The sequence below is a fragment of the Sturnus vulgaris genome, chromosome 14 (assembly GCF_052056855.1).
Source record: "Sturnus vulgaris isolate bStuVul1 chromosome 14, bStuVul1.hap1, whole genome shotgun sequence".
Classification (NCBI taxonomy): Eukaryota; Metazoa; Chordata; class Aves; order Passeriformes; family Sturnidae; genus Sturnus; species Sturnus vulgaris.
Genome location: NC_142256.1, coordinates 3,636,137 through 3,658,798, shown reverse-complemented (window position 1 = coordinate 3,658,798; position 22,662 = coordinate 3,636,137). Strand labels below are relative to the sequence as shown.

Sequence of the window (22,662 nt, the reverse complement as noted above, 5' to 3'; positions counted from 1 at the left end):
CACCAATAATTCAAACCTGTAAATTTGCACACTCAACATGAGATCACCAACAATTAAAACCTGTACATTCTGAGGCTCAATACAATATCACCAACAATTAAAACCTGCAAATTTTCAGGTTTAACACAAGATCACCAACAATTAAAACCTGTACATTCTGAGGCTCAATACAAGATCACCAAAAATTAAAACCTGTATATATCTGAGACTTGATACAAGATCAACAATAATCAAAACCTGTACATTTTCAGGCTCAATACAAGATCATCAACACTTAAAAGCTGAAAATTTGCACACTCAACACAAGATCACCAATAATTAAAACCTGTAAAATTTTCAGGTTTGAAACAAGATCACCAACAATTAAAACTTAAAATTCTGAGGCTCCTGAAGGGAATTTTTTTGGCAATTCAAGGTTTAGGGTTGGATAAACCCCTGGGAAGCTCCAACACTCATTGTAGGATTGCACAACAATTCCAGCAGTTCGCTGGGATCTGGGCTGGGCACCCACGAGACACAGCATCGTGCCTGGAATTTAAAATACACGGCAAACAGGACGAGCAGGTGTTACTAGCTGTGGGAAGTGTGACAAGTGCTAAAGTGATAAATGTGCCTCCAACCCCTTTCTCCGTGCTGACAGCCCATCCAGACGGCTCAGCTGATGGCCGCACGCTTTGAGGGGGAAAAAAAAAGAAAAAGGAAAAAAAAAAGGTGGTTTTTTTTTCCTGAAATATTCCCTGAGAGCTTCGCCAACGCCGGTGCTGGGAGGGGAAAAGACACGGGGAGATCATTTGTGAGACTGCAGCGGGATGGAGCCGAGGATGAGGGGGATCCTGAGGGATCCGAGCACATTTTGGGGGCTCTGGGCACATCCTGAGGGATCCGGGCACATTTTTGGGGCACATCCCTGTGGCTCCGGGCACATTTTAGGGGCTCCGGGCACGTTTTGGGGACACATCCCGAGGACTCCTGGCACATTTTGGGGGCTCTGGGCGCATCCTGAAGGCTCCGGGAACACCCCCAGGGCTCCAGGCGCTTTTCTTTTTTTTTTCTCGTCCCCATTTTTTGGGGGCTCCGGGCACACTCCGAGGGCTCAGGGCACATCCCGAGGGCTCTGGGCACATCCTGAGGGCTCTGGGCAGGGGCTCAGGGCACATCCCCGGGCACATTTGGGGGTTCTGGGCACACTCCGTGTTCTCCGAGCACATTTTGGGGGCTCCGGGCGGGGGCCCCGGGCACATCCTGAGGGCTCCGGGCACATTTTGGGGGCTCCGGGCAGGGACTCTGGGCACATTTCGGGGGCTCCGAGCACATCCGTAGGCACATTTTTGGGGCTCCGGGCACATCTCCAGGCTCCGGGCAGGGGTTCAGGGCACACCCCGTGTTCTCCGTGCACATTTTGTGGGCTCCCCTCACACTCTACGCTCCCCGGGCTGGCGCTTCCCTCAGCGCTGCCCTCAGCCAAGATGGCGGCGGCGGCGCGCGCGGGTCTCGCGAGGCGGGGGCGGGGCCGGGGCCGGGCGGGGCTCGCGGGCCCTGATGGCGGCGGGGCCGCCCCTCACGGCGGGGCCGGGCGGCCATGGAGCACATCAGCACCCCGAAGGTAACTACGGCACAGCACGGCGCACCTCGGCACACCTCAGCACATTTTATTACACTTTATTACACTTTATCACACCTCATCACACTGCACACATCGCGGCTCCACGCCGCGGAACGGCCCCGGAGCCCTCGGGGCTGAGGGTGGGTGAGGGGGGGTCACAGCCGCCCTGCCCTGGTGTTGGTGGCTCCGGCGCTTTGTGGGGAGGGGGTTTCAGTGTTTTAGTCCTTGGCAGAGCCGAGGTGCTTTGGGGGTAATCCCGCAATGTTTTATTTCTCTCAGTCCCAATGACTGAACCAAAGGGTATTTTTTTTTTTCTCTCCCATTGAATTAAGTCAAACAGGAGCTCCGGGAATGCTGTACTAAATAGAGTCGCATTTATTCAGGCAGCAGTTGATGGTTTAATTTTCTCTTTCACATTATTAGTGGGTTTATTCTGTAGGATGTTAGTTTGGGGATGCTCCTAGTCCTGCATGCCTGTAGTGCCCTGAAAAGGGCAATATTATATTTAATAGTTATATTTGCTGAAAAACACGACCTGCTAAGAGGACACTGAGCCCAGGCCTCAGCTCTCCAATTTATTTTGCTGAGATTTTCATGATGTACTTCAGACATAAAGGAAGCTCACACATTCAACACCCAGAATTAACTATCATTTACTGCTAAATGTTTTTGTTGTCCATCCAATTATTTTTCCCTATTATTTCTGCTTAATGGTGAAAGGAGAATTCCATCTGCATTCATTAGGCAGCAAATAGGCCAGGAGAAAAATCAATCCAGCGCTGTAACATATTTTATGATGTCTGCGCTGATGTTCTTCAAAGCTGTTTTTTATTAATTAGCTTGGTGTGGTTTCTGAAATACACTTGGAGGCCAGGAAGTGAGTTACAAGAAGTAGCTACTGACAGGGAATGAGCAGTGGGAAGTCAGAGTGGAGAGGGCTGTTCCTTTCAGAGCAACATGTTGATCACCCTGAGCACAGCCAAGTCTTTCCTTTGCAGTCCTTTGTCTTGTTATTTCTGCAGCCTCACACAGTCACAAACTGGGATCATCTTGGCTACAAATCCAGTAATCCTGTTAGGATTTGCTGGTGCTGAACCACGGCTGTTTGCTTAACCTTTATGGCTTTAATTCATGGAGAAATAATTTGAGTTTATGGTGTAAGGCTGACTTGGTGTTGCAGGGGGGGGATTTAAATTCCTGCGTTTTTCTGTCTTGCTTCATGAGCAAGAAGTTAGAAGTGGAAAGAATGGAGTTCAACAGGTGCTTAGGTAGTTCTAATTCTATCAAAGCTGGATTTGCAGGAATTTCTCCATGGAAAGGGTGGCCAGGCCTTGGAAGGGGCTGCCAGGGAGGTTTGGAGTGCCCATCCCTGGGGGTGTCCCAGGAGCAATTGGGCACAGGCTGGACTTGATGATCCCAAAGGGCTTTTCCAGCCTCAGCAATCCTGGGATTGTCTGGATTTTCCTGCTGCAGGTGGAAAATGTGAAGCTGCTGGATCGCTACGCCAACAGGAAGGCAGCGAGCGGGACCCTGTACCTGACAGCCACACACCTGATCTACGTGGATGCCTCTGCTGAAGTCAGGAAGGAAACATGGGTATGGTGGGCTGGAACACACCTGGAAAAGCTGCTTTGGCTCCCAGGATGGATTGGATGGGGAGAATGGATTGTCCCATTCCACCCCTGCCGTGGGCAGGGACGCCTTCCACTGTCCCACTCTGCTCCAGCCTGGCTTTGGACACTGCCAGGGATCCAGGGGCAGCCACAGCTGCTCTGGGAAATCCATTCCAGCCCTCCCCACCCTCCCAGGAAACAATTCCTTCCCAATATCCCATCCCTCCCTGCCCTGTGGTAGTGGGAATCCATTCCCCCTTGCCCTGCAAGGTAATGCTCTCATTCCCAGAGTGAACAGGTTTGGGAATTCCAGAGCTGTAGGAGTCTTTTAGAGCATTTTGGTGCCAAATGCTTCCCAGAAACAGCTGGTTCAGAAGGAAATGAGCACAGTGGTGACATGAATTGATAGAGTTCACTCATGGAATTAGTGTCAGTTCAAGGAATGTAAAAAAATTGTGTCATTTCCTATCTCACACTCAGTATAAAGACCACTAAATGTGAATTTGCAGCTTTTAGAGGTGCAGAATTAGCACTGAAATGAGCCTAATTTATTAATTCTGAGGTGAAATGGGAATGCCAGAATGTATTTCATATGGAGGGGAAAGAAAAGCAACGTGCACCAGGTAAACTGAGCTGCACATCTGCCTCTGACAGTAATTTATGTAAATCTGTGTTTTTTCAGTCCTGCTTTCAGTCCTCCAGTTCCCTGGTTTTTGGTGCAGTTTATATTTGATAAATGCCACAAATAAACTCATTTTCTGCTGCTGCTCAGCTGCAGGAAACATAAACAGCTGATTGCATTACAGAGGTTTCCTATCTGCTTTATCAGTAACAAATGATATTTATTCTCTGTTTATTCAGTGACAAATGATGTTTATTCTCTTTTCTCCAGATCCTGCACCACCACATCTCCAGTGTGGAGAAGCTGCCCCTGACCACAGCTGGCTACCCCCTGCTCATCCACTGCAAGAATTTCCACGTGGCTCACTTTGTGATTGGGCAGGAGAGGGACTGCCACGACGTGTTCACCTCCCTGCTCAAGCTCTCCCAGCCAGGTACTGGGCTTGGCAATCTGTCCTGGGAATCTCTGGAGTGCTCCAAGCTGAGCCCAGGTTTCTCTGCTGCCCCACGTTGGGTTTGGGAGGTATCAGAATCAGTTTCCAGCACCAGGGACAATGGCAGGGCTCAGGGAGCTGAGCTCTGTGGAGCAGGACATTGACTTCCAAACTAAACACAGTCTTGGGAGCCAAGCAGAAAGATGGAGAGAGATTATTTATAGGGGCCTGGAGTGACAGATTCACACTGAGAGAGCAGGGTCACATGGGATATTGGGAAGGAATCCTTCCCTGTGAGGGTGCCCAGAGAAGCTGTGGCTGCCCCTGGATCCCTGGAAGTGTCCCAGGCCAGGCTGGAGCAGCCTGGGACAGTGGAGGGTGTCCCAGGGGTGGCACTGGATGAGCTGTTGTCACCCAAACCTCTCTGTGCCTCTCTGGCAGTGGGAGTGATGTGGTTTCCCATGAGGAACTTCTGGAGAGCTGTGCAAAGTTCATATCCCAAACCTGGCCCCTGTCAGTCCCCTGTGTCACCCAGCTGTGTCCAGTTCTGCCCTTTGCAGCTGATCCAGGCATTCCCAGAATTCCCAAATCCCACAAAGTGGCATCTTTGCTGTGTTTCCAGCTGCTCTGCAGTGTTTACTCACTTGTGAAAGTTTGTGCTTCACCCTGCCCTGACTTGGAGTCACTCTTAGAGTGTGAGCCAGACTCCCTCAAAAACCTGTGCTCTCTTCTAGCTCCAGCTTTTTATTCCAGCATGGATGAATCTTCAGGCTTTTCTTGCAGGACAACATTCCACTGAGCTCCCACCTGGCTCTTGCCTCTGGCAGCTTCTGCTTTTGGGGTGCTGGAACCAGTATTTGGAGTTGTGTTATTTATTCCAAGGATGTCATTTGTAGCTGCAATTCGTGATGGTGTCACCAGGCTGAGGGAAGGGAATTCATGGCAGCTTCTTACTGGGCTGGAAATCCTGTAGGAGAAATGGGCTTTGCCCAGTTTAGGTTTTTTTTTTTTTAATTAATAATAAGGCCTGTGTCTATTCCCAACATCCCCCCTGTGCTCTTTGGAGTTTTCTCAGTTCTCAAGTTCTGCCTCTGATGCTGTAGCTGGCAGGTTTGTGGTGTTACATTTAAAAGCTGTCACTGCTCTTTGAGGTGTGAAAATTAGAGGTTTGGGTAGTGCCTGAAGCGTGGGAGGTGTCACTGCAGGGGCTCACACCAGTTTCCTTTGGTCCCAACTGTATAAATGCTGTAGCTCTTTCATTTCTTCCGCTTCTGGATTGTAACAGTGCATTTTTTTTTTTGTTTTAAGATGTCTGAGTGTGCTCCCTTCATGGATTCTTGGCAGAGCACATCATTACTGATGCCTTGCACACATGTGATGGACAGCTCTGGGTTACCTGCTCAGTTCCCAGCTGCTCTGTCAGCCTCTGACGGGTTCCCCCTGTCTCTGGAGCTGCCTTGGGAATCAGCTGGATGAGTTATTGGTTGGATTTGCACTTTGTGAAGAGAGGGAAGGAGGTTGGGATGGTAAATGGGCACTGGTCAGAGCCAGCCTGAAGCCTTTGTTTGGCTCACAGCAATATTCCGGACATCCCTCAAGTTTTCCAGTCTCAGAATTTGTTGTTGAGCAATGACCTTACAGGTGTGCAGGAGCTGTTGTATGAACTCTTCACAGAAAACAGATTTTTTTCAATCCATGTTTTCATGTGTGGGTTAATGGTCATGATAAAAATCTCATTTAACATTCTTACTGCAGTGAATTCAGGGGGAAATCATTTGTTTAGGAGAAATTACTTCTTCCAGCTTGAGCTAAAACACCTTGTCAGAATTAATGTATCTCCCTGCATTTGGGAACTGAGTACTGGAAATTCCTGAGGATTTCAGGATGAGTTTCAGCACTTGGTACTACCCCAACCAAAAATCTGTAAAAGGTTCAGAAGTCTTAAATACTTTGAATTTTCTGGATTCTGGAAATCATTGATTTCCAGAAGTTTTGGCTTCCCTGGATGTCTTTGCATCTCTAACCTGTTGATTTTTTTTTTTCTTTCTCCTTCCAAGTGAAACCTGAAGAACTTTATGCTTTCTCTTACAATCCCAAAATGTCCAAAGAGAGCCGGGAGATGGGATGGAAGCTGATTGATTTGAGACTGGATTACCAACGCATGGGAATTCCCAACGACTCCTGGGAAATAACAGATATTAATAAAGACTATGAGGTAATTCCTGCCCAAAGGAGCCATTTCATGCACTAGCTCCTTGTTGTTATTAATGACAGCCCTGCTGCTGCCTCTGGGGAGGAAGGAGCTCTCTTGATTTGAGTCAAAACACATCATTTTGATGGGGAGTTGCAGATAATGATGCTCCAGGAGAGCTGCAGAGGCACCTTGTGTTTGATCCCCCTGGCAAGAGAGCAGAGCTTTGTTTTTCTGCAGAAATGTCAACCCATCTGTTAGGCAAAGCCTCGAGTACTCTGAGCTGCTTTTGGTATTTCCAAAGCCTGTCCCACCTGGCTGGTGGCAGATGTGGAGGAGAGAAGGAAATGGCAGCAGTTTGGGTTGGTGGGGAAGGAGGCAGAGTGGAGAGGGAAGGAAGGGAAAAACAGCAGCTTTTTGTGCTTTCTCAGTTGGATCTTCTGCTACCTCAGGGCCCTCTGTCACTTCAGTCTGAACTGCCTGCTGCTGTTATTTTCCCTGAAAGGCCAACTTGGATCTAAACAACATGAAACAAAACCATTTGTCAGCAAGCTTGTTCAAAATCCTGCTCCACATTATTTCCCTTTTTATTTCCTCTGGGGCTGTGTGCAGGCAGACCTGGCTGTTGAAAAGCAAGGCAAGCTACTCCAAGGAAGACACCAACACATTCATAACCCTGAATCCCTTTCCCTGGTAACTTTCTTTACTTTAAGCTGTGGATTGAAGAAATCCAAGCCAGTGCTGTGAGAGGTGACTGCCAGTTTTACCTGTGGAGGCTGAGTTGAGCTCTGATGTGAGAGGAGCTGCTTCCAGTGGCTGCTGAGGGCACCTGGACGTGGCCATCTCAAATCATTAATCCATCATCTCAAATCAAATCCATCTCAAATCCACTCCTTGCTGCAGTGGTTCTTTAGTTTCCTCACAGTTTCCAGCCTGTGTTTTAGAATTGTAAAGCCAGGCTTGGAGAGCAGCTTATCTGGGTAGGCCATGCTGCAAAGGCTGTGCTTGTTTGAGGAGAAAGGAAGAAAGGATGAAGCTGCTCTCTGAGGATTCCACCTGAGTGCTGGAAGTGCCTTTCAAGTTGCATAACGTTAAGAGAGAGCTTTTTAAATAGAGCTAATTTTTTTTTTTTTTGTGGAAAGGAATTCTTGGCTTTTTATTATTTTTATTAATAAATTCAGGGTGGGCAGGCCCTGGAATAGAATTCCCAGAGGAGCTGTGGCTGCCTCTGGATCCCTGGAAGTGTCCAAGGCCAGGTTGGATATTGGGCCATTGGAGGAGCCTGAGATAGGGGGTAGGATGGCTTTAATGTCCCTTCCAGCCCAATTAAATCTAAATTAGAAACTTCCATCAAATTTCTGGATGTAAAGAACTTCCTTTCAATCTGTATTGTGCAGTCCAGTTTGAGGTTTTTAGGTTCAGCTGCCAAGTCGATTGTTTTCCTGAATACCTCATAACCTGATAAGCTAAAGCTGAATATTTCATGAATTTTGAAGTGCTCAGGAGCAATATTTATTTTTTTTTTCCTCTCTTCTCCCTCAGGTTTGCAGCACATACCCTCCTGAGATCGTGGTGCCTCGAGCTGCCAGCAGGGCCGTGGTGATGGGAAGTTCAAGGTTCAGGAGCCGAGGGAGGATTCCGGTGCTTTCTTACTTGTACAAGGAAAACAATGTTAGTGCCTCACTGCCTGCTGCCTTGGGGGGAATGGGAGTTCTCCTTTTTGTCCAGTTCCCTTCTAAAGAAAGGAAAGAATAAGATAATTATTAGATTTGAGGCCTTGGAGGACTGTGCTTCTCTTAATGGGCTTTCATTTTGAGGCACAGAATGAGCTAAAGGCAAATACTTGGAATTCATCCAGAGCTCTGCCAAAAGCACAGACTTTCCAAGCTTCCTGTTGGGAATTTTTTCTTAATCAGCTTTCAGCAATTCCTTCTGATGTGGGGTTTTTTAATCTCCTCTTTAGCTATATTGAATAATGTTTTACCAAGTTGTATGTTGACTTGGCTGGATTTTCTTAGTATTGAAGAGGAGGAACCACCCTGAAATAAATCCCCACTAGTTCAGAATAACTGAAGGTTTCATTTTTTTTTTTTTTCCACTGAAGACCAGAATGTAAATTTGTAACTTTGCTGCCTCAGCAGTGTTTTAGATGCTGATGTTAGGAAAATTCAGTCACAGCCAAATTGTTGTTTTCCTGAGGAAGCATGCCTTGACCTGGGCACTGCCTGGAGCTGTGCTGGAAACAAATGAAATTTCCTTAAAATACACTCAGTGCTGCTCTGAAAGTGCAACAGCAACAACTGATGAGGAAAACTCCAAAAAATGGTTTAGAAATAGAAACCAAATGGAAAACATGAGAAATTGCTGCCTTGCAGTACCTTCAGGAGGCTCCTGGAAAGGAGGGAGAGGGACTTTGATATGGGAACAATATATGGGACTTTCCTATGAGGGCAAGTGGGAATGGGTTTAAACTGCCAGAGGGCAGGGGAGATGGGATATTGGAAGGAATTGTTTGCTGGGAGGGTGGGGAGGCCCTGGCACAGAGCAGCTGTGGCTGCCCCTGGATCCCTGGGAGTGTCCAAGGCCAGGCTGAGCTCCCAGGGGGAGTGGAAGGTGTCTCTGCCCATGGCAGGGGGTGGAATGAGATATTTTGAAGGTCCTTTCCACCCAACCATGGTGGGATTCCATGAACTGCTGACATCAGGCAGAGCAGACTGAGCCTCCTCACCCTCACTACTCCAAATTCCCCAAAACTATCACTTTGTGAAACAGCCCAGCGTGTGCACACCATAGCAGGGGCACAGAGCACAGTTAACCTGTGACTGCCACGGCTTTGGGCCATGAGGGGCAGTGACAGCCGGGGTGACTCTCTGTGTGTTTCAGGGGCAGTGACAGCCGGGGTGACTCTCTGTGTGTTTCGGGGGCAGTGACAGCCGGGGTGACTCTCTGTGTGTTTCGGGGGCAGTGACAGTTTCTCTCTGTGTGTTTCAGGGGCAGTGACAGTTTCTCTCTGTGTGTTTCAGGGGGCAGTGACAGTTTCTCTCTGTGTGTTTCAGGGGGCAGTGACAGTTTCTCTCTGTGTGTTTCAGGGGCAGTGACAGTTTCTCTCTGTGTGTTTCAGGGGGCAGTGACAGTTTCTCTCTGTGTGTTTCAGGGGGCAGTGACAGTTTCTCTCTGTGTGTTTCAGGGGGCAGTGACAGTTTCTCTCTGTGTGTTTCAGGGGGCAGTGACAGTTTCTCTCTGTGTGTTTCAGGGGCAGTGACAGTTTCTCTCTGTGTGTTTCAGGGGGCAGTGACAGTTTCTCTCTGTGTGTTTCAGGGGGCAGTGACAGTTTCTCTCTGTGTGTTTCAGGGGGCAGTGACAGTTTCTCTCTGTGTGTTTCAGGGGGCAGTGACAGTTTCTCTCTGTGTGTTTCAGGGGGCAGTGACAGTTTCTCTCTGTGTGTTTCAGGGGCAGTGACAGTTTCTCTCTGTGTGTTTCAGGGGGCAGTGACAGTTTCTCTCTGTGTGTTTCAGGGGGCAGTGACAGTTTCTCTCTGTGTGTTTCAGGGGGCAGTGACAGTTTCTCTCTGTGTGTTTCAGGGGGCAGTGACAGTTTCTCTCTGTGTGTTTCAGGGGGCAGTGACAGTTTCTCTCTGTGTGTTTCAGGGGCAGTGACAGTTTCTCTCTGTGTGTTTCAGGGGGCAGTGACAGTTTCTCTCTGTGTGTTTCAGGGGCAGTGACAGTTTCTCTCTGTGTGTTTCAGGGGGCAGTGACAGTTTCTCTCTGTGTGTTTCAGGGGCAGTGACAGTTTCTCTCTGTGTGTTTCAGGGGCAGTGACAATTTCTGTGTGTTTCAGGGGCAGTGACAGTTTCTCTCTGTGTGTTTCAGGGGGCAGTGACAGTTTCTCTCTGTGTGTTTCAGGGGCAGTGACAGTTTCTCTCTGTGTGTTTCAGGGGGCAGTGACAGTTTCTCTCTGTGTGTTTCAGGGGGCAGTGACAGTTTCTCTCTGTGTGTTTCAGGGGGCAGTGACAGTTTCTCTCTGTGTGTTTCAGGGGGCAGTGACAATTTCTCTCTGTGTGTTTCAGGGGGCAGTGACAGTTTCTCTCTGTGTGTTTCAGGGGCAGTGACAGTTTCTCTCTGTGTGTTTCAGGGGGCAGTGACAGTTTTTCTCCCTGTCTCTCTGTGTGTTTCAGGCTGCCCTGTGTCGCTGCAGCCAGCCCCTGGCCGGGTTCAGTGCACGCTGCCTGGAGGACGAGCAGATGCTCCAGGCCATCCGAGAGGCCAACCCCGGCTGCCCCTTCATGTATGTTGTAGACACGAGGCCAAAGGTACCTCCATGGGCTCTGGGCTGCTTTTCAATCTCTTGTCTGCATGAGCAGTGCTGTTGTCACTTTGTTCTCTCACAATTCTGGGTCAGTTCTGCACTGGGGATATGGGATGGGGCTCCTGCTTCAGAGGATGCTGGATTTGAGGGTTGTGTTCAGGATGGAATTGGAAGTTGTGAACCTGGCTGGGACAGTGAAGCCTTTTCCTGCAGAGTCCTAAAGGATGAAGGAGGAGAGACCTGGGAGTGGAGTTGGACAGAAACCTCAGGATTCAGTTCCACGAGGCTGAAGTGCTTTTACTGGCACATCTGGGAGGAAGTGGAGCTGTGAAAAGCCATCCCTCCCTTTTTTTTTTTTCCTCTTTTAAAAATAGCACTCATGATGGAGCTTAATAGAGCTCAGCCCCACTATTTGAGGCTAGAAGTTGAGAGCTGAGGGTTTATTTGACAGGAAATATTTGCAACATTAAAATTGTAATGACTGTCATCTGGAAGAGCTGAGTTTAGAAATTTCAATGATTGTCTTGTAAACATATGGATTAGGAGTGTTGGTAGAAACCAATTAGAAGACAATTATTTAAATGCAAAGATTTAAATTGCTCAGATTATTTGAAAATGAAGCTTTCTGAGAACCTGCTGCACTCTTCAGATCTTGCAGTTATTTTATATAAACTACAAAGTTAAACTATGAGAAGGCCAAGAAAGAAAAAATCTTTTTGGGGAGAAGAGGGAGTGTTTCACACCCTGCTGTGTGTGTATTTTGGCTTTTGGTGTGACATTTCCTAGAAATCCCCTGTTCTGCTGTGATATGTGCAGTTCCTTTGGTGCAGAGATGTGCCACTGAAATCCAGCACTGGTGGCAGTTTGTGCTAAAGCATTTGGTGACAAGGGGAGCATTTATAATTGGTGACACTTCTCCTTCTAAGCCAAACTGTCCCAGTCTGGCAGAACTGAAGCACTGGGGTTATTTTACACTTCTAAAGGTGTCTGCACCATATCTGACTCTTCTCTCCCAAAAGCTGCCCAAATTGATAAGGGGGGGTTGATCTGTATTTTCTGTCCCCCCAGAGATGTCCTGGTAGCTCTTGGACTGCTTTGGGGGATTTTTAGAGCAGCTGGCTTCTTTTCTACTTCTCTCCTACTCTGTTCTTTCTTCTCAACTGGAATGTTTCTATGTTTCCCTCAGGTGGCTTTATTTCCTCTGTGAAAACTGGGAATTCCTTTACTATTTCTATACCAGCATGTATGTAAAAATGTTAAACATGGCTTTCCTAGTTCTTTCCATGCCTCTCTCTGAATTTCCTTAGGTAAACTCACAGTTAGGGCAGGTTTAGTGTCTCTGATGGCAGAAACTGGGGGTTTATACTACCCTAAGCAGGATTTTAATGAGCCTCTCACTAATGAACTGCAGTAATTTTAATGAAATAACTGTCTGGGAGGTGGGGAAGTACAGCTGAGTAACACCTTTGTCCAGTACATTTCCTTGGAGATTTAAACAAAATTTTAAAAAAGGACTTGCAAAACAGCCTCTCTGAATTTTGTTGTGATTTTTCTCTTTCTTTTCTTTCCTTTCCTGCTCCTTGAATTTGCCAGTTGAATGCCATGGCCAACAGAGCTGCTGGGAAGGGCTATGAGAATGAAGATAATTATGAAAACATTCGTTTTAAATTCATTGGCATAGAGAACATCCATGTGATGAGGAGCAGCCTGCAGAAACTGCTGGAAGGTGGGTGCAGCCCTGGGAGGGGTTTGTCTTTTTACCCCTGTGGGCAGAACTCCTGCTGAATATTCAAATGTTCTGTGCACAAACGTGTTCTGATGGCAGCAAAGTCAGCATCTTGGTTTGTTTGCTGCATTCAAGTGGCTGAAGGTATTAATGCTGTTCAAATGCTTTCCTGCTTGATATTTTCTTTGTTCTTGTGCTTGGTTTTATAGTGGTTCAAAAATAACAACTAAAACTAAAAAACATTCCTTAATGAACGTGCCAAATTAATAGAAAAAGGTTAGAGGAATATTACATTTTACAACTAGCACAGTCTCATGGTTGCTTCATGAAAAAAAAAACCACCTGAGGTTGTTCAGAAATGCTTTTTGGGGTTTGATGTATTTGGAAAATTAACAGTATTTCTGAGTTGAACTACAATTTTGGCATGATCTCCCAAAGACTTGAGTCTCATACATACTTTGTTCTAACTTTTAATTTATTTCTAATTCCTTGTAACCAGAGTTATTTAAAACATACTAAATTAATGTTTTAATCCATAACTAAATGAAAATGCAGAGTAATTAAGCTCATTGTGATCCTAGGAAGGAATGCAAAGCAGGGCAAAGGAATCACCTGAGCATTGGGGATCAAGAGATGAGACCCAGACTTTCACCAATAGAATCTTGCAGAATTTTGCAATTCCAGTGCTGTCATCCAAAATAGGAGTTCAATATTTGAGTAACCACCATAAGGCTGATCTTTTTTTCAAAATAGTTGGGAATTGGTGGCCCTGCAGGATCTGTGGACAGATTTTTTTGGCCAAAAATGAGGCTGTTACCACCCAAAAAAAGTGATCACAGCTCTGAATCCTCAGTTGCCTCTTCCTGGCAGATTTATTTTGTGGTGGGAGAAGAGGCAGAATAAAAACTGGTTTTCTCTTATGTTCTTCTCCAACAGTGCTAAAATCTCATTCACTGGGGTTTATGGACTGTTCTGAGCTTTATTACTCTGAGTATTTTCTGTGCTGGGTTTCATTAGAGCAGCTGAGTTGCCTTCAAGGTTAGACTTGTTATTTCTGTCTTTAAATTAGAGAGAAACGACTTCAGCTCTTTGGGAAGTGAGTGAATGGTTGTAGATGTGATGGTGATTTAGAGTGAAATAACAGCTCACTGCTGGAAAAAACACAGCTGAATAAATAATGATTTACCCTTAAAACAAAGAGCAGGAGGAGATTTCTCAAATTCTCACAAAACCAGCGATTTTTTGTAATTACGAATTTTAGATACACAACCACTAGCGTGTCCTTTAGACAGAATATTGCTGCAAACAGTGAAAATTGTTTAGAGATGGTGAAGAGGTGCAGGGGATTCTGCTCTGATTTTGTGTGTGTGTGTGTCTGCTGCCAGTGTGTGAGATGAAATCTCCCTCCATGAGCGATTTCCTGACGGGGCTGGAGAACTCGGGCTGGTTACGGCACATCAAGGCTGTCATGGATGCAGGTGTCTTCCTGGCCAAGGTAAAGCTGCTCTCCAGCTCCAGCTGCATCCCAAAATCCCTGCTGGTGTTTTGGGGACTGCTGCAAGCTCAGCAAGGTGGCTCTGGGGAGGGGGTGGTGTTCAGGTTGGCTTAGTCTCTCCAAAAACGTTGGGTCGTGCAGGTGCAAATACAGGTCCTGTGTGCTTTTAATTTGTTAGAGCTCATTTGAAACATAAGATCACAAAATGTGAATAAATGACCTTTATAAACCTTTCTGTGTAGCAGTGCAAACAACTAACCCTGGGCTCATTATTCATCCACTGCTGTGCTTTAACTGAGGGATTGTTTTCACCGAGTTATTTCCTCCTGGTTTGATGTGATGTGGACACTAATTTTGATTATTCAACACAGTCCTCATTTCTGCAGAGCTGGTGGCTTTGCAGGTCAGGCAGAAGGAAGGAAGTTCCTCAGGAGTAGTAAAGGGTGTGCAGGAAATGTGGTGAGAGGAGTGAGTAATAAATGTTGGTTGTCTCTCACAGTTTGCCCACGTCACAAGCAAGAAACTTTTCTGTTTCTCTCCTGCCCTAAGTGGCAAAAGGGGACGGGATGGGAGGAAGTTGGGATCAAGTTTTAATTCCTGGGTGTCCAACTGATTTTTGCTCATCCACCAAATTCTTTTTCCTCAGAGGAAGAGCCAGGGAATCCTTGGCCTTCCAGAGATCACAGGGGCAGGTTTTACCAGCCCGCTGCATCACTTTGCTCTAGCTGGGACTTCTCTTGATGCACTGCTGCATTTCCACAGGCCAGAGGAGAGCTGGCCACCTTTTTTCCCAGGGTTTTGGGGTGCTGGGGTGAGGGCCAGCATTTCCCTGAGCTGTGTGCTGTGTCCCTGGCAGGCTGTGAGGGAGGAGAGGGCCAGCGTGCTGGTGCACTGCTCCGACGGCTGGGACCGCACGGCCCAGGTGTGCTCCCTGGCCAGCCTCCTCCTGGACCCCTTCTACAGGACCTTCAAAGGCTTCATGGTAAGGACAGCCCGCGATTCCAGAGCCAGCAGGAGCTGAGGAAAGGGCTCAGGCCATTCCCTGGCAGCCTGCAAAGAGGAGCTGGAATTGCTGTGAGCAGCACGGCAGCAGCTGATTGACAATTCCCAAATCCTTGTTTCCTGCAATGGCTGCATGGCAGCCGCTAATGAGAGATGTCACCAAAGGATGCAGCTCTGGCTGCAAGCCACCAAAAAAGTGCTGCAGGAGTTTATCCTGAAGGTCTCTTATCTGCTGGGGTTTGAAATGGGGTGAACTCAGCCCTGTCCCCTGACCATCAGTCAAATCTCCATCATTTCACACCTTTTTTAAAGCCATTTCATTTTAATTTGGCTGTTTGCCTCTAGTGCAGGCTTTTTCTTAATTTGCAGCCATCCCTGTATGAATTCAGGGCAGTCTGTGATGTTTCTTTCCATTCATCTCTTGTTAAGTACCTGAAGAGCTGCTCTGTCTCAGGAGAGCTCCTTGAAAGAATCCCTGAAATCAGAACAATGCAGATTTTGCCTTTGCCAGTGCCAGGACTGCGTTCTATGCTGATTTTATTGTTTCTGTTTTTATTTCTGGATTATGCTGCAGTCTTTTAACAGTTAAAATTCCATCAGCACATGAAACATCTTTGTCCTGCCTGCATGAACTGAGAACAGGAGCAGAGACACAAACACATCCCTGTCTGTCCTCGTGGTTTGTAGCACAAGCCCCTGACAAGTGATTATTCCTAAGGGAATTCATCAGCAGTGCAAGGAATGGAAACATTCAAAAAGCAATTTAAATGAGGTTTTCTTCATGTAAAGAAGAACTCTGTTGTTTCTGCCTTCCTCCTCTTAATCTGGATGATGACAGCAGGAATTATCTTTAAATATGATCCAGCAAAGTAATGATGGATGCAGCTTTAGCCATGTGGTTCCTTGTGAGACATTGTAAAGAAAACCGATTATTTTATCTTATTTATCAGTAAGGAAAACCGATTATAACAGCTCTTATTTTCTATTTAAAATCTATTTTAAAAATGCCACATAGTTGTTCTGATTTCATCCTGAACTCCTCATTACTCAGCTGTACTTCATAGAATTCTTTTTGTCTGTTCAACATTTGTTGAACACCAGTTGCTGATTTATTTTGCTGAACATCACAACACTCTTTTCCAAATTAAATAGCACAGTGTAATATTAAGCTGTTAATTCTTTGAGCTCAATATGTTTATATATTATGATTTGAACAACTTAGAAACTCCCTCAAAATGATAGTTTTGAAATGAGTTCTGATTCCAGCAGGGCCATTGCCTTGGTAACTGGATAATCTATAAATCACAATTCCTGTTCCCATTGATTTCTGGGGATATATTTATAGCAATAGGGGCAGCAGGTTCTCAGCTTTTTAAGCTTTAATATCAAAGGCTGCATTTTGCTTTTTTAACCAAATAATGCTCTTTTCTTGATGCCTGTTTTGAACCTGCAGGTCCTGATAGAAAAGGAGTGGATTGCAATGGGCCACAAGTTCTCACACAGGTGAGAGGGGCACATTTCCCTGGGGGGGTGTGAAACCAAAACTCTCTGCAGGTTTAGGGGATCCCATGAAAAACTGAAATGGAAAGGAGAAAACATTGGGAAAATGTTGGCATTGGTGACATTGTTCTAAGGCTGTTATTTCATCACTGTGTTTTTATTGCTTTACAAAATCATGGTTTGAATTCTGCAAAATTCTCTTATTTGAGGAGTGCTAATCATGGAATCACAGAGCCATGAAGGTTGGAAAAAACATCAAGAGGATAAAGTTCAACCAGCACCCAGCACTAACCCCTGTCCCCAAGTGCCACATGCACACATCTCCTGAGCACTTCAGGGATGGTGACCCCACTCTGGGCAGCCTGTCCCATCCAGCCAGACCTGGGAATTCTCCTGGAGAGGATCTCAGCCACTTTCTCAGGACTTTGCCAAGTTCAAAGCATAAACTTGACCTGACAGAAAACCGATGGCAAGGGGACATTTGATGGTGGGTGACACAGGATTTATTCTGCTTTTTGCACCTCTCTAGGTGTGGCCACCTGGATGGGGACCCCAAAGAGGTGTCCCCTGTGTTCACACAGTTTGTGGAGTGTGTGTGGCAGCTGATGCAGCAGTTCCCCTGCTCCTTCGAGTTCAGCGAGCGCTTCCTGCTGGAGATCCACGACCACGTGTACTCCTGCCAGTTTGGGAACTTCCTGGGCACCTGCCACAAGGACAGGGAGGAGCTCAGGTGAGCTGAGGGTTCCTGGAGCCAGCAGGCCACAAATCCCTTGGAATATGTGAAAAAGTGGTGGGATGGATGTGTTTTATGGAATTGGAGATTGTGGAACATTTATCAAGGGGAGAAAAGAATATGAATGATATCCCAGAAAAGATGATTTAGTTTGGAGCACAATAATAACTTGCAGATATCCCTTCTGGACAGGAGAGTGTTCATTTTAATATCCTGTGCTTGTGAAATCAATCAGGGATCAATGAATCTTCACTTGGGAGGAAACAGAAGAAACAAGAACTTCTCTCCCCAGGGATTGGGTGTCACAAATGAGTGTTTAAAGGTCACCCAAAGAATCCTTGGGAGAGGCATCAGCAGAAGCAGGTTTGATAGAAAAAGTGTTACCAAATTCGTTGGCAAGGTTCACTCTGTTACTTATTAAATGATTAAAGCACACAGAGAAAAAACTAAAATAGAAAATCAAGCAATCTAAAAACAATTCTTAGCTCCCTTAATCTAATTCTCCTCCCAACAGCTGCAGTTATTAATCCACTTGCTGCTTTTTTTTTTAGTGATCAGATGTTCTTTTTACTTGCCAGAATCTTTGAGAAGACCCATTCCCTGTGGCCTTTCCTCTTACAGAGGAAGCAGGAGTTGAGAAATCCTTTGTACAAAGGATTTACAGCTTACAAAGAGCTTCAACCAAACACTCTACCTTTCAGTTTCCAGTAAGTGCCTCAGTTAAGAAGGGGAACGTTTCTTTCATTGATAAATCAGGTTAAATCAAATAAATTTGCACTGATTAGCTTGGTTTGTTTTACCTTTCCCCTCCATTCCTCAGGCATAAACTAAGAGGAGCAGTGCAAAGGGGAAATAAATCCAGATGCTGGCATTTCAAATAATATTTGTAATTTGGTGTTGAGAAAAGAGGGTGGGGAAAGGCAAGGAAAAGCAGAACTTCAGCCAGAACCACACACACACACACCCTGGCTGCTTGCTCTGTCACATTGAAGTGTTTGAAAAAGTTCCTTTTTTCCTCCTTTTTCATGTATATTAAGGAAGTCTTTCAAGCAGGAATTTTGGTGCCCAGCTCATGGTTTTTCCCAGGCTTTGTTTCTGCTTCATTCCTGGGCCCTGCTGAGAGAGAAGGGCATGAAAATGGGATTTTAATTGCTGTGTGTGCAAATGAGAGTTGGGAGGTTGGGCAAACCAAGGAGTGGAAGATAAGATGCCCAAGCTTCCAATAAAGCTGCTATTAAAAAAAAAAAAAAAAGTATTTTCAATCTATTCTAATACTTACTGTTTTTTTCACTTGAAGAAAAGTTGTTTATTGCTATTGACTTTAATAATCCAAGTCTGTGGCAGGTTTTAAAATGAAATCCTAATCTCAATTTATGAAAAGCATCTATTTCTTGTCAATAATGTCCAACTGTGAGCCCCTAATTGCCATTTTTTGCCTGGTTTGAGGTTCTGGTGTGGGATGTACAACAGATTTGACAAAGGCATGCACCCCAAGCAGTGTGTGCTGGACCAGCTGCTCAGCTGCACCAGCCAGAAGGTGACACTGGAGGACAATGCATCCCAGCTGGAAAACGTGAGCCACAAGGGAATTCAAATTCCTGGGTGGGGGGGGTTGGAAAGGTTAATGAGATTAAATATTGGCATTGAAGGGTTGGAACAACCAGCTGGGTAAAAATGAGGGGGGGTCAATGACAGATCTCTGTGTCAAAACACCCCCAAACAAATTAAAATACAGATTTTAAAATACACCAGTGAGAAGAACATCAGAATATTTACTGGGGTAATGTGACTGATGAAAACTTCAGCTTTATTAATTAAACACTGATATTTGTGTCAGACATGGCAGGATCTGTGTCCAGGTATTTCTGATGTCTGTGTCCAGGTGTTTCTGATGTTTGTGTCCAGGTATCTCTGATGTTTGTGTCAGGCATTTGGGGATTTGTGTCCTGCTCCTCCACTGCTGGATTTCAGAGCTGAAAAAGAGGCACTGTCATGTTGACACCTGGTTTTTGCCCCTCTGTGACATCTAGATATTAATTATTTGTTTTTATGCCTTTTTATTTATACAGAAACTCCCTCTCCTCGACGGCCCCTTGCCCAGCAAAGGCTGCACCTCACCCAGGGCAGGAGCTGCTGCTGCCAAAGCCTCACCTGCTCCTCAGGACTGTGCAGGGGGAGCAGCCCCTGGGCTGAGCAATGGCCCCTCCCTGGGCCACCAGAAGCACAAGGAGAGCCCAGCCCAGCCCCAGGATCCCAGGGAGGATGGGCAGGCTCAGCACCAGGGATGAGCTCTGGGAGCTGCTGGGAGAAGCTCAGGGGAGCTGCTGCAGCCCCCATTGGCAGCTGAGTGTGAGTAGGGGTGTGCAGGGCTCCTGGGGGGCACCTCAGAGCTGCCAGGAGCCTGCCTGGCATTCCTGGCAGCTTGGCTTTCCGTGGGAACACGTGCATTTCTGAGGGCTAGGGCTGCCTGCCAGCTCTGCTGCCTGAGGCTGGAAGAAATCCTGCCAATTCCATGAGGAGCTGGGCAGTGAGTGCAGGAGGAAGGATTCAAATCCCTCTGTTCTCAGTGGTGGTTCAAGGTCATCTTAAAACAAGAAAACAATTGCAATCTGTCTTCAAATGATAAACCTCCCCCCCCAACCTTTCTTAGCTGTGAATGAATCTGTGCATGGACCCTTGCCTTGTAGCAGAAGTGATTCATGTTTTGTTTCCTATGCATATTTGTTACACAAAACCAAACCCCTGTGCCTTCTCTGGGACTGTGTGTGTGTCCAGCCAGGCCACCCTGGTTTTGTGTTGGAGTTTGCAGTGTGGTGTTGGCTCCTGTCTGTGGTCAGTGTTTGTGAGGAGCTTTTCTTCTGCTGCAGCTTCTGCAGGGTTTTTGCTGTTCCCCCGAGTTCAGCAGCTTCTTTCCAAGCTGACCTCCAGAGGAACCAGCTTTCCTGGATTTCCCTTATTGATGGGAGTGCAGCAAGCCCCAGAGACAGCCTGGAACACGTGGATTTGTGACAAGAGGGAGGATTGGAAATGAGGAAAGGCAGGAAAACACTGATGTGGAATTTTTCTCTCTTACTTTATGATCTTGGTTGAACTGAAGCAAGAAAGTGACTCTGTTCCAAACTGGAATCATTGATGAGACAGCAATTACAGATGGGATTGAAATGGGGCCTAAAATGCTGAAATCACTTGCTGAGTGATTCTAGGGAATGTTCAAATTCCAGGAACTTCAGGCATGTTTTGTCTGTCTCCTGAACAGTATCTCATGGCAATGAACTTGGGAAGAAACAGAAGAAACAAGAACTTCTCTCCCCAAGGATTGGGTGTCACAAATGAGTGTTTAAAGGTCACCCAAAGAATCCTTGGGAGAGGCATCAGCAGAAGCAGGTTTGATATTAAAAAGTGTGACCTAATTCATTGGCAAGGTTCACTCTGTTACTTATTAAATGATTAAAGCACACAGAGAAAAACTTAAAATAGAAAATCAAGCAATCTAAAACTAAACTCAACCAACATAGAGGCTGGGGATGGAAAAGGGTGAGGGAGATTCTCCTGTTGAGTCATGAGGTTCAGAGTGGAGCATCCTGCCAGACTGAGGCCTGGAATTATCAGCACTTCAGGCCTAAAGCCTTCCTGGAATCACAATCAGTTTGAATCAGTTGAAGCCAACAGCAGAGAAGCAGCAGGTAAGGAATGGAAGAAGGGGTTTATGCAGAATTTCCTCTGAGCACACCTTAGAGGCTGAAGTCACCAATCCACAATCCAGGAGAGCAGCAGTGCCAGTGCTGTGGCTCTGGCACAGCCCCAAGGACCAGCTCCAGGTGTTTCCCTGAGAAAAATTCCCCTGGGGTTCCCTGTTTGTAGAGAGATGCTTTGGTCAGAGTCACTTTCCAGCCTGGCTGCAATTTGGGTCACTATCTTCCTTTGAAAGGTCAGTAACAAAAATGTTCCACTTGAGTTGTTATTCAGGCAAGAAAAATCAGATTCTGGAGGAATCAGATGTTGGCAAAAGCCAGGAGTTTGTATCCCAGCCCTGGGAGCAGCCAGTGTTCCTGATAAGCTCAGGGTGCTGCTTATCAAGGCCTGAGGACATTTCTGAAATTGTGGCCTTGGAGGATTCACCCCCAGGAAAATCTGTGCCACTGTCCTTGTTCTGTGCTGGATTGCTCAGAACCCCCTTTCCTCAGGATGCTGCTCTGCTCTCTTTTCAAGCTGGTGTTTCAATTAGGTGCTGCCATTAAGTTTTCCAATCAGTTTTTCTCTTTTCAGTTGGCTTCCAAACTTTTTTATAAAATATTTCAATCTCCATTGAAAACATTCCAGTGGAACACCAGGAAGTGCAATAACTGTGCTCATGTGCTTTTAACCCATGGTGAAATCACTGGGGAGATCCAGTGTCCAAAAACCAACCAAAACTTCCCTGAGTGGCTCATTCTGGGTAAGAAAATTTTTTATAAAGCACGTGAAAGATCCAAGGAAAAAGAGAGCACAGAGTTTCTCCACTGCCTGGAATGGCAAAGAGGAAATTTTTTTAATATGGAGAATTTGTCAGACTTAAATAAAAGTTGTTGTCAAGGAAGGAGTGGGAGCTACAGGAGTGATGGATTAAAAATTAACCACTGGAAATGCTGACCCAGGTGTGACTGGGGGATCAGCCCTGTCTTTTCTTTCCATCCCCAAATCTGAGAGAAAATGGGACATGAAGCCAAGACTTTTTAGGACCAGTTATTCTATGGATCATCAGCTCCTTGAATATCTTTAATAAATTCTCTGATTTTCATTAGAGATCCAAAACTGGAGAGGATTTTGATTGGCTACTGAATGATTTAGAGATGCTGTTGGTTAATTATTGTACAAATGCAGCTTGCAGAAGGCTCCTTGTGTGTTGCTTTGCCTTTGGAATTGCCACTGGAGGAGTTTAATCATCTTTCCTTCTTCCTAAATGCAATGTCTCCACAAAACCCAGTGTTACCACGAGTGTGTAGAGCCACCACCAGGTTACTCAGTGGTGGAAGCCTGGAGGAATCTTGCTGCTTTTCACTCCATGAGCAAAACAGAGCCAAACCCAAAAATCAATACCTTTTAAACCTCTTGAATTTTGTGTCTACGTGCTCAGGCCAAGGCTGCAGTGTATTCCTGTTACAATTTAGGAGCTGGAAAAGATTCCAGGGTTTCCTCCCTTTCCACGAGGTTTGAAAAGCAGCCAGGAAGGGTTGAGGTGTTGGTGGAGCAGCCCTGCAGTGAGCTGGGCTGGGATGTGCTGCCCAGCAAAGCTGCTCCTGCCCCTGGAGTGTCCAGCCTGGATTCTCTGCTCCCTGGAGCTGTGGAAGGGCTGCAGAAGCTTTTACTTTTATCAGAAATGCTGCTGTTATTTGGAGCAGTGCACTTCTTTCCAGCTGCATTCCTGTCACTGGGAGAACTGGGAGATTTGTGCAGGTGAGC

At 46.2% G+C, this 22,662-nt stretch overlaps 1 protein-coding gene across 1 annotated transcript; it reads left to right on the top strand.

Annotated features, from left to right (window-relative positions):
• The first annotated feature begins 1,521 nt into the window (after window positions 1–1,521).
• MTMR8 (myotubularin related protein 8) lies at window positions 1,522–19,901 on the top strand. Its single transcript, XM_014877198.2, has 14 exons — window positions 1,522–1,603; window positions 3,077–3,199; window positions 4,109–4,271; window positions 6,329–6,486; window positions 8,005–8,133; window positions 10,637–10,771; window positions 12,361–12,493; window positions 13,879–13,988; window positions 14,845–14,970; window positions 16,444–16,493; window positions 17,020–17,220; window positions 17,802–17,930; window positions 18,670–18,796; window positions 19,293–19,901. The coding sequence occupies exons 1-14, from the start codon at window positions 1,580–1,582 to the stop codon at window positions 19,509–19,511; spliced, it is 1,827 nt and encodes a 608-aa protein (XP_014732684.1). The 5' UTR covers window positions 1,522–1,579; the 3' UTR covers window positions 19,512–19,901.
• Window positions 19,902–22,662: the final 2,761 nt, after the last annotated feature.

Coding starts and splice junctions, on each gene's coding strand:
- MTMR8 (XM_014877198.2), top strand. CDS start 1,580: ATGGAGCACATCAGCACCCCGAAG. Junction 1,604..3,076: donor AGCACATCAGCACCCCGAAG/GTAACTACGGCA, acceptor TTCCTGCTGCAG/GTGGAAAATGTGAAGCTGCT. Junction 6,487..8,004: donor ATATTAATAAAGACTATGAG/GTAATTCCTGCC, acceptor CTTCTCCCTCAG/GTTTGCAGCACATACCCTCC.